Consider the following 14211-nt stretch of genomic DNA (forward strand, 5'->3'; position numbering starts at 1 on the left):
AGTAATGTGTGTTTTCTCTCCATTTTCTGTGTGTGTGTGTGCACGTGCAGTGATCTCTACAAGGAGTCCTCCCCCTCACTCTCCACTGCAGTTCTCAACTCCTGCCATCCTTCCTCCAGCCCCCTCCTCTTACTTCTCCCATACCACCATCCGCTACCCTCCTCACCTCAACCCAGCTGACACGCTCAAGAACTACGTGCAGCCTTATGATCCGTCCAGTCCTCAGAGCAGCCAGGTGAGCATGGTTTACTTACCCAGCTTTATAACCCGACAGTGTGGTATGACTTGGTCATGAGACAGATGGTTTGCTGGCCTGCAGAAGTGGCAACCAAACACACTTGAGTGCATTTACTTAGGTGCAAAGAGTGTCTTGTCCATATAGTGTGGGATGCATGTGGACATTTCTTCCAGTTACTAAGTCCAGGTATTTTAGCCAAACCTGCTGCTAACAACTTTGTGGGAAAAGTTCAGGCATTATCCTTTCCTGTTCCAGCATGACTATGCACATGTGGTTTGAGGTTAATAAAGATGTGGTTTGATGATTTTAGTATAAAGAAACTCCAGTGGACTTCACAGAGCTGTGTCCTAAATCTTTCTGAAAACCTGTAATATGAATTGGAACGTCAATTTTTTAATCCAATATTGGTGCCTGATCTTTTGAGGAAAGAATTTTCAGAAGAGTTAAGCCTGTTTTAGGTTGGGTTCAAAAACCTAGTGAGCTCTCTACATAGACAGCATTTTACATCATCCTACGCACACTAGAGAAGAGAAGAAGCCTGTTTTAATTCTTAGATACCTTAAAATGCTCCCTAGTAAGGCACCTTAAATCTGAACGATATTTTGACAGATTATCGAGGGAGCATCCGACACTGCCTTAGCGGTGAAGGCCATCCCAGCATTCACTGCGGCACAACTTTTCTCACAAAAAAAGAAAAAATCTGGTGGACGGTGTGGAGCAACGAACGGAATTATTTTCAAACATAAATAAATTATTATTGATTTTTAATTTGTATAAACGTGTACAAGCGTTATTTATTTGCAAATTCGGGCTTGTCAGCTAGCTCGTTGTGCCACCTCATCCCATTGGTTTGAATGGCATGAGGCTAACTGTGTTAGCTTAGTAAGTAAAAACTGATGGAATCGCTGTCTAAGTAGTGCATTTAAATAACCTGACTTATAAGTCGATGACTTATATATTCTATAGAGAATATTCTCTACTTAGGCAGCTGTCTATGTAGGCAGTAGGACAGCAAGGCAGCTCACTAGGTTTTCGAACACACCCATAGTCTCAAAGGGGTATATATTGTACCTCCTGTGTAATTAGAAAATACACTGTTTGGGAGTAATTTGTGATTTTGCATTTAATGGTTTGTTGGCGATAGCTGGGTAAAAGGGCTAAATATCAGCAATGAGAAAGCAGCAAGGAATTTTGAAAGATAGATTTAAAGTACAAATTGTTACCAGCAACTGACTGTACAGAAAGGACAAAGTAAAAATAGTAACTGTGACTGACAGTTGCCGCATTATTACTGCAATTTGCTGCACCCTGACAAAAAATATATATGTGCTATACACATACAAGTTGAGGCCTAATCATTTCCTACAGCTGTTTTTGAAAATAAGAGATCATCACTACTTCACTGAATGTAATCTGTTACAACTTTGTTTAGGATTCGTCACATTTTTTCTCTGCCCATGCCTGTTTCTCTGTTAACTGTCTAAAATGTTCTCTTTATTGATCCCAGTGAGTCAGGGTCAATTTTTATTAGCAGTATACTTTATTTGGTTATGGAAATAATTTGGGCTTAAATCATTAGAGGTTTGGTTGTCTCAGTCACACAAAGGGCTGGGCCATGTGACAACCTTAGCAGCACCACAGTAACAGTGCTTATCAGCACTAGGGTAAATTAAAGGTGCATGCATCAATATTTGTTTGGTTTTTTCTATTGTACAATTAAACAGAATTGTTGATCAATTATTCAATGCAGGTGTATCAAAAAATGCAAACATGAAGCAATTGAGGGTTAAGGGCCTTGCTTAATGGCCCAACACTGGCAGTGTGGCAGTGGTGGGGCTTGAACCAGCCACCTTTCGATTACTAGTCCAGTACCTTACTCTCATGCAGTGGATTATATGATCTCCTGCAGTAGTTCACTTTGTGTTTTTAAAGCCATTTTTTTCAGCATGCACCTTTAAAAAAGAGGGAACCTGCCAAAAATGCTCTAACCAGGCAGGCCACTAGTGCAGTTGGCGTATTGGGACTTGGCTTTGCTCTGTGAAGTCAGTTTAACTGTAGACTTGATTATTACTGGCAAATAATTTAATCTCATTAGTTATTTAAGAAAAAGTGCTGTAAATAATGTAAAGTGGTATTGAACCCTTGATACCTATATTGTATAAAAAATATGGCTTAAATGATTGTTAAAGCATTATGTTATTAAAGAGCTTACCGTTAATTAGCTTAAATGGGATAGTTTATACAGGACTGTGCTGTAATAACACTCTGGCCAGTGTCTTGCCAGCTGTGGTAATACTGAGACTGATTCCTCACTGATGCTTGATTGATGGTCTTTCTGAGAATCTGGGCTCAAATAACGACTTTGGCAAGCAACCCAGGCTGCCCCAGTCAGTCTCAATTAGCTTCATAAAAATATATATTCATCCACTTTGCATGTGAAGCTGCTGATGGATAACTATTACCGTCTTTCCCTTATTGTGAATGAATTTGGATTGCACCTACGATCAGTTTGGGCCAAAGTTAGTTCCAGACCACCATGCATCCACAAACTGCCTCATGCTTCTCCGTCTTGAGTTTTATGGTCCATCAAGATCAGAAATTATAGCTTGAAAGAAACTCCTGTGTGTGGAAAAAATCTAACCAGCTCTTTAAAAAGCAGCTATTATTGTTGGACCACAACACAATGAAGAACTCAAAAAAATACTAATGCATTTGCTTTGGCCAGTGGCCTTTCATTCTGCCCTAATAATGCCAGCGATATATGTAATATATATTTAAGCTGAGCAAATTCTATATAAGTATGTGTGAGACAGGATGAAGCCGAGGACACAGGGACTGTTACTTGTGAGAAAGCGGTGGGGGACGATAAAAGCTGTAAATATTTGCCGTTGCCTGGGTCCGGAGCTCGGCAGGGGAAGATCACTCTGCAAATAACATGGTGCATATAATTGGGTGGATGGGGGCCAGGATGTTTTTATGCTTGCTTTAACGCAGATTATATTACACCCTAATTAAACATTCTATTCACACGGGGAACCCCACAGTCGCCCTTTCATAAAGGCTCAGTTGAGGTTTGAACTTGGGGCCCCGCAAAGTGAATTCTGTAGCGTCTGCCTCTAGACTCGTCTGGTAAGTCTAGTCTCACTTAGCCTTGTTTTGCTGAGAAAAATCGCCCAAATGGCAACGGACACAAATAACAAAGCAATAAAAAACCAGCAAGAAAGCACTCAGATCTGACAAAGCAGAGCAGACAGAGCTATCTTTCCTTTAGCAAAAGAATTGCAAGGTTTTAATGATAGATAATTATGTAATCATTATATAAACAATTGTAGCTCCTTTTAGCAACCAGTCAGGCCACAGAATAAAGTATGAATATGTATAAAAATATTAAAATATCTCTGTTGTTTTGGCAGTTAAACCTGAATGTTTTTTCTTCTTCTTCTAGTTTTCTTGCGCTTACAAAAAATCGTGCATTAGTTAATATGTGCCCCTCACTTGTAGAGATTTACCCATGCAGTGAGCACATTCTTTGTCTCTCAATGAATTATAATGCTGACGCTAATGAAATATTTCAATGTTCCTGCCTTGTACTGTTTCGTACTTGCTGTCTTAGTAGTAGTAAAACAGTAAAACAAATGGTATAATAATGGCAAACATGCAGTTTTACTTGAGAGTCTGAAAGATGCAGTCATCCAGAGATGCTGTCAGAAAATTAGCTAGCACTTTTATTTAATTAATTTTATTTTTTGCTATTATTTGTTGTGTGGGTTTTGCGCAAAGAAGACCTTCAGGTCTAAATCAGGGCCCATAACATTGTGTGGCTATAATCGTCAACATTTATTCATCTTTATGGTTTGGCCATATTTTTGGATATGCATTTTTTGGATATTTTACTTTCAGGTTTTAATGTGCATTTTAAAATTTCACCAAAAAATGGTGGCTGTAAAATCACTATTTGTATTCTTGATATTGGACGGAGTTTGTGTTAATTTCTCCATGACTAAGAATGCATATGTCTGTGTTGCAGCCGAACAGCAGTGGTCAGATGGTAGGAAAGGTTCCAGGCCACTTCACACCGGTTCTGACCCCGTCACCCCACCATGGCGCGGTGAGACCCGTTTCTCTCTCAATGCCAGACACCAAGCCCATCACCACGTCCTCAGAGGGTAAGCAAGCACTCACGCTAGTGTTGTTGTTTGTTTTTACTGAAACTGGTCTGAGCGTTTGTTTAGCTCCAACATGTTTGCATCGTTGTTAATTAGTTGTGTGTATGTCAGGATACTCAACCCCTGGCACCCCTACCGCTAACCGTTTTGTTGGACTGAGCCCTAGAGACCCAGCCTTCCTTCACCAGCAACAGGTGAGATGCTACTCATCCCTATCTCATTCTCTCCCTCCCCCTGGTTCCCTCTCTCCTCTTTCCAAATCCCCACCCAGCTGTTCAGCTCTCACACAGGTGTCAGAACAAAGTAGCAGTTCAAATTAAACATGTTTTCTCTGCTCCCTTCTTTTTTTCTATCTATCTATCTATCTATCTATCTATCTATCTATCTATCTATCTATCTATCTATCTATCTATCTATCTATCTATATATCTATCTATCTATCTATCTATCTATCTATCAGTAGCTTTTCTGTAACTTTGTCTTTGATTTTATAAATTTACCATTCATATATGCAGTCTTTACACAGTAATTTAAACGGTTTCACTCCCTCACACATAAAACGTTTTACACGTAATGTGATTGCATTGAAACGTTTAAATCGGATTAGTACATGCATCATCTCTCCAGATAAAACTATATTCTCAAAGTGAATTCAGTTCTAAAATATTTTGCAAAGAGTTATCTTTTCCTCTTGCATTACAGCGTATTACTTTCTGAATTATCACAGTTTGCAGACATTTCTTCTGTTAGGAATTCCTTCGCAAGAAGGATGGGCTAACTTTTCATTACCAGAGTATTTCTGTGTGGTTTTATTTCTGACAGAATCTGTCATGAAGTTTTTAATGAACTGTGTACAGCATATTTACTTATTATAAATTGAGCAGTAGTAAAAAAATGTGGAAGCTGTTAGGTAAGTGAGGTACCTAAGTAGCAAAGCTGATTTGTTTTTACAAGAGCTGTCAAATTTTACAATTTAAATACTATTTGAATTATCATAATATTTCTGCATTTTAATTAGTAAATCCACATTCAAATATCTAAAACTAATTTTGAGCAGAACACCACAAATTGGAATAGTAAAATTTGAAATGACAGACCATCTAAGTTTTTTATATCTGCCCAACTTAACTAGTTAACAAGCTATGTACATAAGCTGTGTACATAATTAACTTAAGCGCTGCACTGCTGCTGAGACCTTTGATATACAAGCGTTCTTCAAAAAGTCTCCGCACTTTTTAAACTCTGTTTATTAAGAATTTCAGAAAGAAATGACATAGTTTTTCTACATAGTCACCTTCCGATGCATTTTTCCCAGCGCCATGAGCACAAAATGTTTTTGGTTTAGTGCGTAGCTACTGATGCACCACTGCTTTCACATCATCATCACATGAAAATCTTTTTCCTCTTAAAGCTTCTTTGAGCGTCCAAAAAGGGCAGTCTCAGTCTCTCAGACATGACCAATTACTACTTCTCACACCCTCACCGTTTCCAACCAAAATATAAAAGTGCAGAAACTTTTTGAAGATCCTTCATACTTCAGACATTTACCATGATACTTAGGTAATAATAATTAGCCTATACTATCTTCATATGATGCCTACTAGATGAAAACAACATAGATTTCACCTTCCATGTTTATCAATATGAATTATTTTATCTGAAAGAATAAAATTATCCACTAGTTGTATATCTAATTCATATTTATATGCCTTAAATTCAGTAATTAGTATAAGTAACAAATATGCAAATGCAGTTTTTAAAGGAATTTATATGTCTTTAGTCACTACAGTGTTATGTTACAACCTACATGTTGTTTGCATGTAACCTAAAATGTGTCAACTTGCTGGGTGTTGGGTTATAATGATCACAAATTACACCTTTGTGCGTTTCCTCTTGGTAATATTTCTTCCACGCTCATCTCAGTATGTGTCTTACCCAGTAACATATTGACTTTTGTTTAAGCATGAATGGAATTAGTACTGGCAATTATACCAGAACTGTTAACTACCTGGTAAATCTGCTGGGTTTTGACCCTTTTTTGTGTGTCAGTTTGACAAGAATGACCCACACATAACCCTTACTTAATCTGATACCTGATAAATTCCTAAGTAAAAACTTGTGTGAAAGAGGCTTATCTGTATACCTGTGTAGGTACATTTCTGTCTGTCTGTCTGTCTGTCTGTCTGTCTGTCTAATTCATCTATCACTATAATTTAGATTTATTATGACAGACTACAAGATGATCATTACTAATAGGATTGCTAGTTTTAGATTAAATTATAACTTGTTACATACTAAACAAGCTTGTGTATTATATCATCAGATCACATAAGTCCACTCTTTGTAACAAGTTCCCAAACTCTTCTCAAGTTACTCCTATCACTGCAACACTGATTCTAGTCTTCCTGTAACCATGGTGACCTGCAGCACCCCTAAGGTCATTTCAAGTGTGGGTTAGCATCATTGTCTCGGACACAGTGTGCCTTCAGATTCCTAGAAACAAGATATTTTCTTAGAAACCCCCCTGACTAATATCTCCATCTGCCAATTCTTAGTTAAAGTAACATCATGTAGCATTAAGTGCATAATGTATTATAATGTATGAGTCAGCACTGAGATTTTTGTGCAGGTTTATTTTGGTTAGAACTGGTAAAAGCACCATTTTTATTGATGTTAATTAAATTTTTATAGACATATAAACTATTTCTGTAATGTGATCCCTAGCACAGTTTTCAATTGAAGACAATAGTTTACTGAAAGGTGGTGCATGTCACATGAGTAACTTTGGCACATAAGATATGAACAAAGTGATCATCTTGCAGAATATAGTTTTATCCGCTGTGTGTGTGTGTGTGTGTGTGTGTGTGTGTGTGTGGCAGCAGCAGCATTCCTGTGCTGCATTAAAGAGCTGGTCAGAGGCTAGTGTTTTCCACCCTCCTCTAATTGAATTCATCTGTGTGTGGCTTCATAATAATTAGTGGTTTTCTTCTGGCCTGCTCCTGAGCTGGAGTAATGGCAATCCTTAGCTTTTATTGCTCTTTGGTTTGGCAGAGCTGGACCAGGGCTGAATCATGTGCAGCCTCCCACCATGTCATGTAATATTATATGTCATGTAATAATTCTGACAAAAATAAAGCATTTATTTATTTATTTTATTAAATTTTTCTTTTTTTATTTATTTACCTGCAGCCTACATGATTTTTGTTTTCATAAAAAAATAATTATATTAATTGTAAAGTATTTACTGTGCTTGAAAAGACACTTTTTAAAAAATCTTGTTTAAAAAGCATCTAAATTAATGCTTTGTACCTTTAATGAGCTATTAATATATTGTTTATTTTTTTATAGATTATTAATAATAATTCAGGCAGGTGCTACCACACAATAATGTACTTTAATTGTAATGTTAAAATATTAAATAAATCCACAGGTTATTTATTTACTATATTGCATACACATGGCCATGTTTTCAACTGTTTTATTATACATAGTAAATTACACAAGACTAATTTTGGCCTAAATTGTCTATTTTATTTATTGTGGAAGAGCTACTACCCTTGTCACTGCACCACATAAGTCACTTTAGGTCTCCTTCATAATATAACTTGTTATAAACTATTAAATTCAAAATTCAAATAGCAGTTTTATTTTTATGAACTGCTTTATCTTGGTCAGGGTTGTGGCAGGCCTAATTTCCCCAGGAAACCTTGGACTCAAGGCAGGAATACCCTGGACAGGGCACCAATTCATTGTAGGGCTTGGCCATCACCCAACCCCACGATAGCTGAAATTTGGTTCAATCTCAGTGTTGGTAGGCTAGACTAGAGTAATAGGCCTCTGTGCCACTAGGGTGCTCAGATAATGTGTGATACATTATCATAATTTTAATAAAATCTATTAATTGTAATGATCAATATTAGTATCATGTTTTACCATTACAGATTTTAGACAGGTATCATATGCCTGCATGTTTTACTATCTCTACTGCACATATATCGACAATATAAAAGACAAGAAGTGCAAAACAAAGACAGGGAGATTTATTAGCCATTTATTATGTTTATGTACCTTTGAGCTTTTATGTTTTTCTACACAGTAATTTATGTATTGCAAGGTGTAAAGCTTGACCTGCGGCTTTTGAGCAACCTAGCAGGTTAAATAACGTCTCCGGTACACACTAGCTTTTATGCATGGGGAGTTATCATTGCTCATAATGAGTTGTATTGACACCTGCATCCCCCTGCTGGGCCTTTGTGGCTTTGTGGTGTAACACAAGGACCGTATGCGTTACAGCCATCACCCGGGAGTCACCTTACAGCCGTATGACCGACCCCTCCCAGCATGCCATGGGACTCTGTACTCCCTGCAACCATGTCTGCAACCTGAGAACCAGCGTCTAGACTCCAGACGCTCGGCAAGGCCAGCTTGCTGTGCCGATGTTCGCTTCTCTCTCACCCTGGTGTTCTTGTTTATTCTATTGTCTAGTAGTTTTTCTTTAGCTTTTTGTCTCTTTTTTACTCGCTGTTCTTTTCTCTTCAGTATCACATTCTTTTTCTTTTGTCAAACTTTCAGCACTCTTTAGTTCTTTTTTTCTCTATTTTTCTTGACTCTAGTCTTATTGAACTCAAATTAGCCATGAAATAGAATACAGATGGAGAGATTCAGATTCTTATCAGTAACATAAGAAAAGAACATAAGGTCCATATGCATGTATCACAGGGTACAAGTCGTCACCCTGTGCCTTTAAGATCATCCAAAACTTTTGTATTAATATTTTGGTAGTTGGAAATAAAACCTGAGTGTCCCAAGGTAACCTACACAGATATGGAGAGAACATATATTAAGCTCCCAGCCCAAAAACAACCCCAGATTGATCCAGCTATTAATAAATATTAATAAAACAAAATAATGGCAGAAATGTAGCTATCTAAGGAAAAGCATAGAGCATTTTTTTCTGATATAATGGGATTATGGGATCTCTGATAAGCAACTAAAAAGACATTTATGTTTATGAAAATACTTCAATTTCAAGATTGTTACTTTTAAATAATTAAACGTTTGCAGGTTTCCCTGCATAAATGTCATTATATTATTCAAGTTTGCAAAATACAAGACTATGTCAGTGTTGACATAAAAGTGAGACTAAGACCTAAGTAAATCAGGGCCTGTGATCTATGCCACAATATGCACAGTTGTGTAGATAACAGAAGTATTTTATGAGGACCTGTATTTGTGTAATTGTGATTTATTACTAGATAAAGTTTGCGTGGACAATGAACAGAATGCATCTAGACAAACAGGTTGAGCAAAAACATTGACAGACAGGCAGACAGATGGTTGAAGTGTTACAATGGCATTGTCGTTCAAGCAAGCTCATTTGGAACGTGCTTCTCACCCATATACACTTGGGGAAAATAACAGGTGACTTCACACATGTAAGTAGAAGCACACACATATAAACACCTGCTCCAGACTGAGGCCCCTGTGTAAAGTGTTTACCAAAACACCAGCGAGAAGAAGATTTCATTAGCTGCTCTCCCCATGGGCTTCTTCCCTGCTTTTACTCTCTAGCTCTGTTTCCAATCTCGAGAGAAAGCCAGAGTCTCACTTCTGGGACTGATCGCTGATCAAAATCTTGCTTGGCTTTATTCAGTGTTAGCACACATATCCAGCCTGTGCACACAGCTGTTCATTAGCGCTGGCTATGGTACACCTCTATGATCCGGTGCTGCTATGGACAGATGGTACCTAGAACTCCACAAGCATAAAATTGAGGCTTACTAGCCTGTTTTGTTATCTCACGAAATGTCCCATCATAGGTATAGAGTGGTGTTTCTTAACCTGTATCTAATGGGCCACATGTGGCCTGTAAGACATGGATTTCTATACTTTAGTCTTGTTTTAACTACACATTAAATTCATATAAGGTGCACCAGAATGGCTTTTGAGCCTCTGTTTTGGCCCAGCGGACAAAAAAGAATAACCACTGGTGTATTTGTTTGTTTGTTTCTTAGGATTTTAACGTCATGTTTTACACCCTTTGGTTACATCCACGACAGAAACAGTAGTTACTCATTACACAAGATTCATCAGTTCACAAGGTTATATCGAATACAGTCAATTGGACAAGTTGGACAATTTTGTATCTCCAATTTACCTCACTTGCATGTTTTTGGACAGGGAGGAAACTGGAGCACCCAGAGTAAATCCACACAGACATGGGGAGAACATGCAAACTCCACACAGAAAGGACCCGGACCGCCCCACCTGGGGATGGTACCCACTTAGCCACCGTGCTGCCCCCACTGGTGTAAAGCATGAGCAGTTAGATAGAAAACTGTTTACTGTTATTTAGCAAATGACCGGTTGATTTATGTTACCTTGTATATGTTTTGTTATGTAGTTCTTTCAAGGTATAGATCTAGTTTAGAGTTTCTGTCTTAGTTTTGAACAACTTTAGGGACAGTGCCCTTCCATGTCCTGAATATCATTCTCCTGAATACCATTCTGGTGACTTGGAGATTTTATTATTAGCACATTAACCATACACAAATGACAATCATATGCACATTGGCATAAATTCCGCATATGTCTATGACTGTACTGGTATGATAAAACACCATTATCCCAGACCATACACTATATGGCCAAAGGTATTTGGTCACCTGATCAAGAGCTTGTTGGAAATCCCATTAAAAAAATAATGGTATTAAAAAGAGTGACCTTTATTGATTCTTTCAGCTTCTGACAAGGCTTTGTATTTCTGTGAGAATTTGTGATCATTCAGTCAAAAGATGATTCATATGGCTGAGTACTGATGTTGGTAGAGAAAGCCTCAATTGATGTTCCAGATCATTCCAAAGCAGTTCAGTGGGACTGAGGTCAGGACTCTGGAGTTTCTTTAAACCAAGCTTTACATAAACCAGTGTCTTTATAAATGTTGCACAGTACTGCTGGAACAGGAAAGGGCTTTCCATAAACTGTTGCTAGAAAGTTGGAAGCATATAGTTTCCTTTATATCATTGATTTATTACACCTGTTAGCAATTGTTGTGGTGAAACATGTGGATTTAATTAGAATGGGTGTCCCAGTACTTTTGTCCATATAGTGTATTTTCTTAAATGTTTTTTGATGGTGGTTTTTAATCTTCAATAAACCATTTGGTGAATGTGTATGCCATGTGGACCAAGAAATGCAGGATGTCACTCATGTCAGGATAGAACTGTTTAATTATATTGATCAGGTCATCAGTCAAAACTAACTTTGATTTACATTTACGGCTTTTATCAGACGCCTTTATCCAAGGTGACTTACAGTGGTGTGACAGTATACAGTCTGAGCAATTGAGGGTTAGGGGCCTTGCTCAAGGGCCAAACAGCAGCAACCTGGCAGTGGTGGGTCTTGAACTAGTAACCTTTTGATTACTAGTCCAGTACCTTAACCGCTAGGCTACAAATGATTGATATGATATGATTTGCAAGTGGACCTAAACCAAGCCAGCAGAATGCCATAACAACATATCAGAGCCTTTCAACCTTTTTTGACCGAATACAATGCAAGCAATTAAAAGTTGCCCATCAGTTACCCAACAGCCTTAGGGTTTGAACCACTGACCTTTGGAGTACCATGTACCATCTCTTGGCATATGTGACACATGCATTTGCCCATTAGTCAAGAATAAGGTAATAGATAACTGACCACATCATTTCCCCAACATCTCTGTACACCAGTACGCCTGTGTTATTTTCCACCAATGACCTAACTCAGTGTGTAAAATGCTAGAAATGTTACCTATTTTTCAGGACATTTGGCCTCCAGCTCATGCATCAATGCTAAATGCTGCACTCCTCAGTACTTTTCAGCACATATTGTTCATGGTGTGTGTGTGTGTGTGTGTGTGTGTGTGTCTGTTAAAACAAAATGAAGACATGCCTGCCACTGAAACAGTCTGATAGTTGACCTCGACTTCGCCCAAAGCTATTGTGTTCTTGCCTCAGCTCACACACACTCAAACATACACAAACTTGTGTTGGGAAGTAAATTTGGCATCCAGACTGATGGAGCTGGATATCCGTACACTAACAGAGTGAAACTGAGTCACTTCAGATCTGAAAAATGCTTCCTAAAGTTCATCCTGCATTTCTGCATCCTGCCACTTAAAGTTCAACTACTTCTAATTTCAGTTCAGTTTCAATTCAGATCTATAACTACAGTCTCATCTATCACAACGTTCTTTCTATATTTCCTCTATTTGTTATGTGATCACAATACATGACCAAACATATGTGGACAACAGGTTTTAGGTAGTGAGTTTGGCAATTTCAGGTATATCCATTGCTAACAAATAGTCAATATAAAATACACAGCTAGGCAATCTTTATAGACCAGTTGTTTTTATTTTTATCCACAAATGGCCATAGCTACAGGATTGAGTCTGCTGTAAATGAGTAGGCCAAACTTAGCACATAATGAGTAACACAACATTTTAACTTCTTCTCGTAGCCACATCAACTCAAGAACAGTCTGTCAAAAAAGTCATAGATTGGGTTTGCCATGCGCAGTACCAGGAGTCAGCTGAAGTTATGTAAAGCATACCATCACTGGTCTTTCAAGCAGTGGAAATGCTTTAGTTGGATGCTAAGTTGGGCAGAGGATGCATTGGTCTACCATAGTGCTAACTGTAAGTTTTGGTGAAGGAACACTATCAATCTGGGTTTGTTTTTGGTCTGGGAGCTCAAGCTTCAGTGAAGGGAAACCATAAGCTGTTCAAGCATGTTTGCTGTGTAAAAATTTGACTGTTTCACCCAGAGCTTTGTCCTTTATTCCATCAAATTCCTTTGATCAACTCCATATAGATGGCCATGATTTTGAAATGAGATTTGTACAGGTGCCTATTATAACTGGACATCTGAGTGAACAGTGAAACTCCAGCAGCTTTCAGTCTAGTGTTAATGCTCGCATTTACTCTGCTAATTGATGCGGCTTTCACTCTGAGAAATGGATATTTCATCCACCGTAGTCTCTTTGGGTCAGTGCCAAGGTATCTTTGAAGCAAGTATAGAAAATCAATTATTCACCCTCCTGGATTTATTGCAGTGAAAATGGCTTTAGGTTGGGAATGGTACAGGTGCTTTTCCAGAAATGGCTAGAGCTATTGACTAAATGCCACTGAATATTCCACTGAGTGAATCGACCTGATTAACGCTTGTTAGGAGCCTTGTTAGGAACTGACAGTCGCGCAGGTGGGCAGAAAGGACTGCAATATTTTCCGCCATGCATTAGCAAAATGGAAAGTTTGATGAAGGTTCTGCTGTTGAGGTGTTCATAGCAAATAACTTTGAGCGCTTTTAGCAATATTCTGCTTTGTTTGCAGATTATATATCTATCTATCAGCTTGTCTCAGTCATACAGTGTTGGTGCATGTGTGTATAAGTGTCCACATTTATAAGCTTTATTTTTCTCCATCTATGCTCATAATTTGAAAACCAGCATAAACATAAACACCCACAGGTCGGCACAAAATGTAACGTACCTGACACAAAGCTTTTACACAGCATGACCATACTCAGTCAACCCATCTGCTCGAACATGTCTAACAGCAGCTTACATGACAGAGTGCATGCACCAGATGGAATGCATGTCGCTGTTTCCATACAGAAGCATTTTGGCACAGATGAATGATGTCCATGTAACCCGGCCTTCAGTTTTGTAAACTAACCTCTTCTTTTGCTTCCAGGAAAGTTAATGGTTACCCCATTAATGTTGCATGCTACATATAACATTTGCTGTTTGTACATTTGCATTTTC

At 38.2% G+C, this 14211-nt stretch overlaps 1 protein-coding gene across 6 annotated transcripts in view; it reads left to right on the top strand.

Annotated features, from left to right (window-relative positions):
• Nucleotides 1-14211, top strand: part of LOC134312279 (nuclear factor 1 B-type) — a 145331-nt gene that overhangs the window by 78892 nt on the left and 52228 nt on the right. For 5 of the 6 annotated variants that reach the window (XM_062994109.1, XM_062994105.1, XM_062994108.1 and 2 more), the window contains exons 8-10: nucleotides 51-235; nucleotides 4266-4404; nucleotides 4501-4598. In XM_062994109.1, the coding sequence (XP_062850179.1) occupies nucleotides 51-235; nucleotides 4266-4404; nucleotides 4501-4598 (422 nt within the window). The remainder of the gene's footprint in view (nucleotides 1-50; nucleotides 236-4265; nucleotides 4405-4500; nucleotides 4599-14211) is intronic. The other variant, XM_062994106.1, reaches the window with a different exon arrangement.

Source organism: Trichomycterus rosablanca, chromosome 4 (assembly GCF_030014385.1).
Source record: "Trichomycterus rosablanca isolate fTriRos1 chromosome 4, fTriRos1.hap1, whole genome shotgun sequence".
Classification (NCBI taxonomy): domain Eukaryota; kingdom Metazoa; phylum Chordata; class Actinopteri; order Siluriformes; family Trichomycteridae; genus Trichomycterus; species Trichomycterus rosablanca.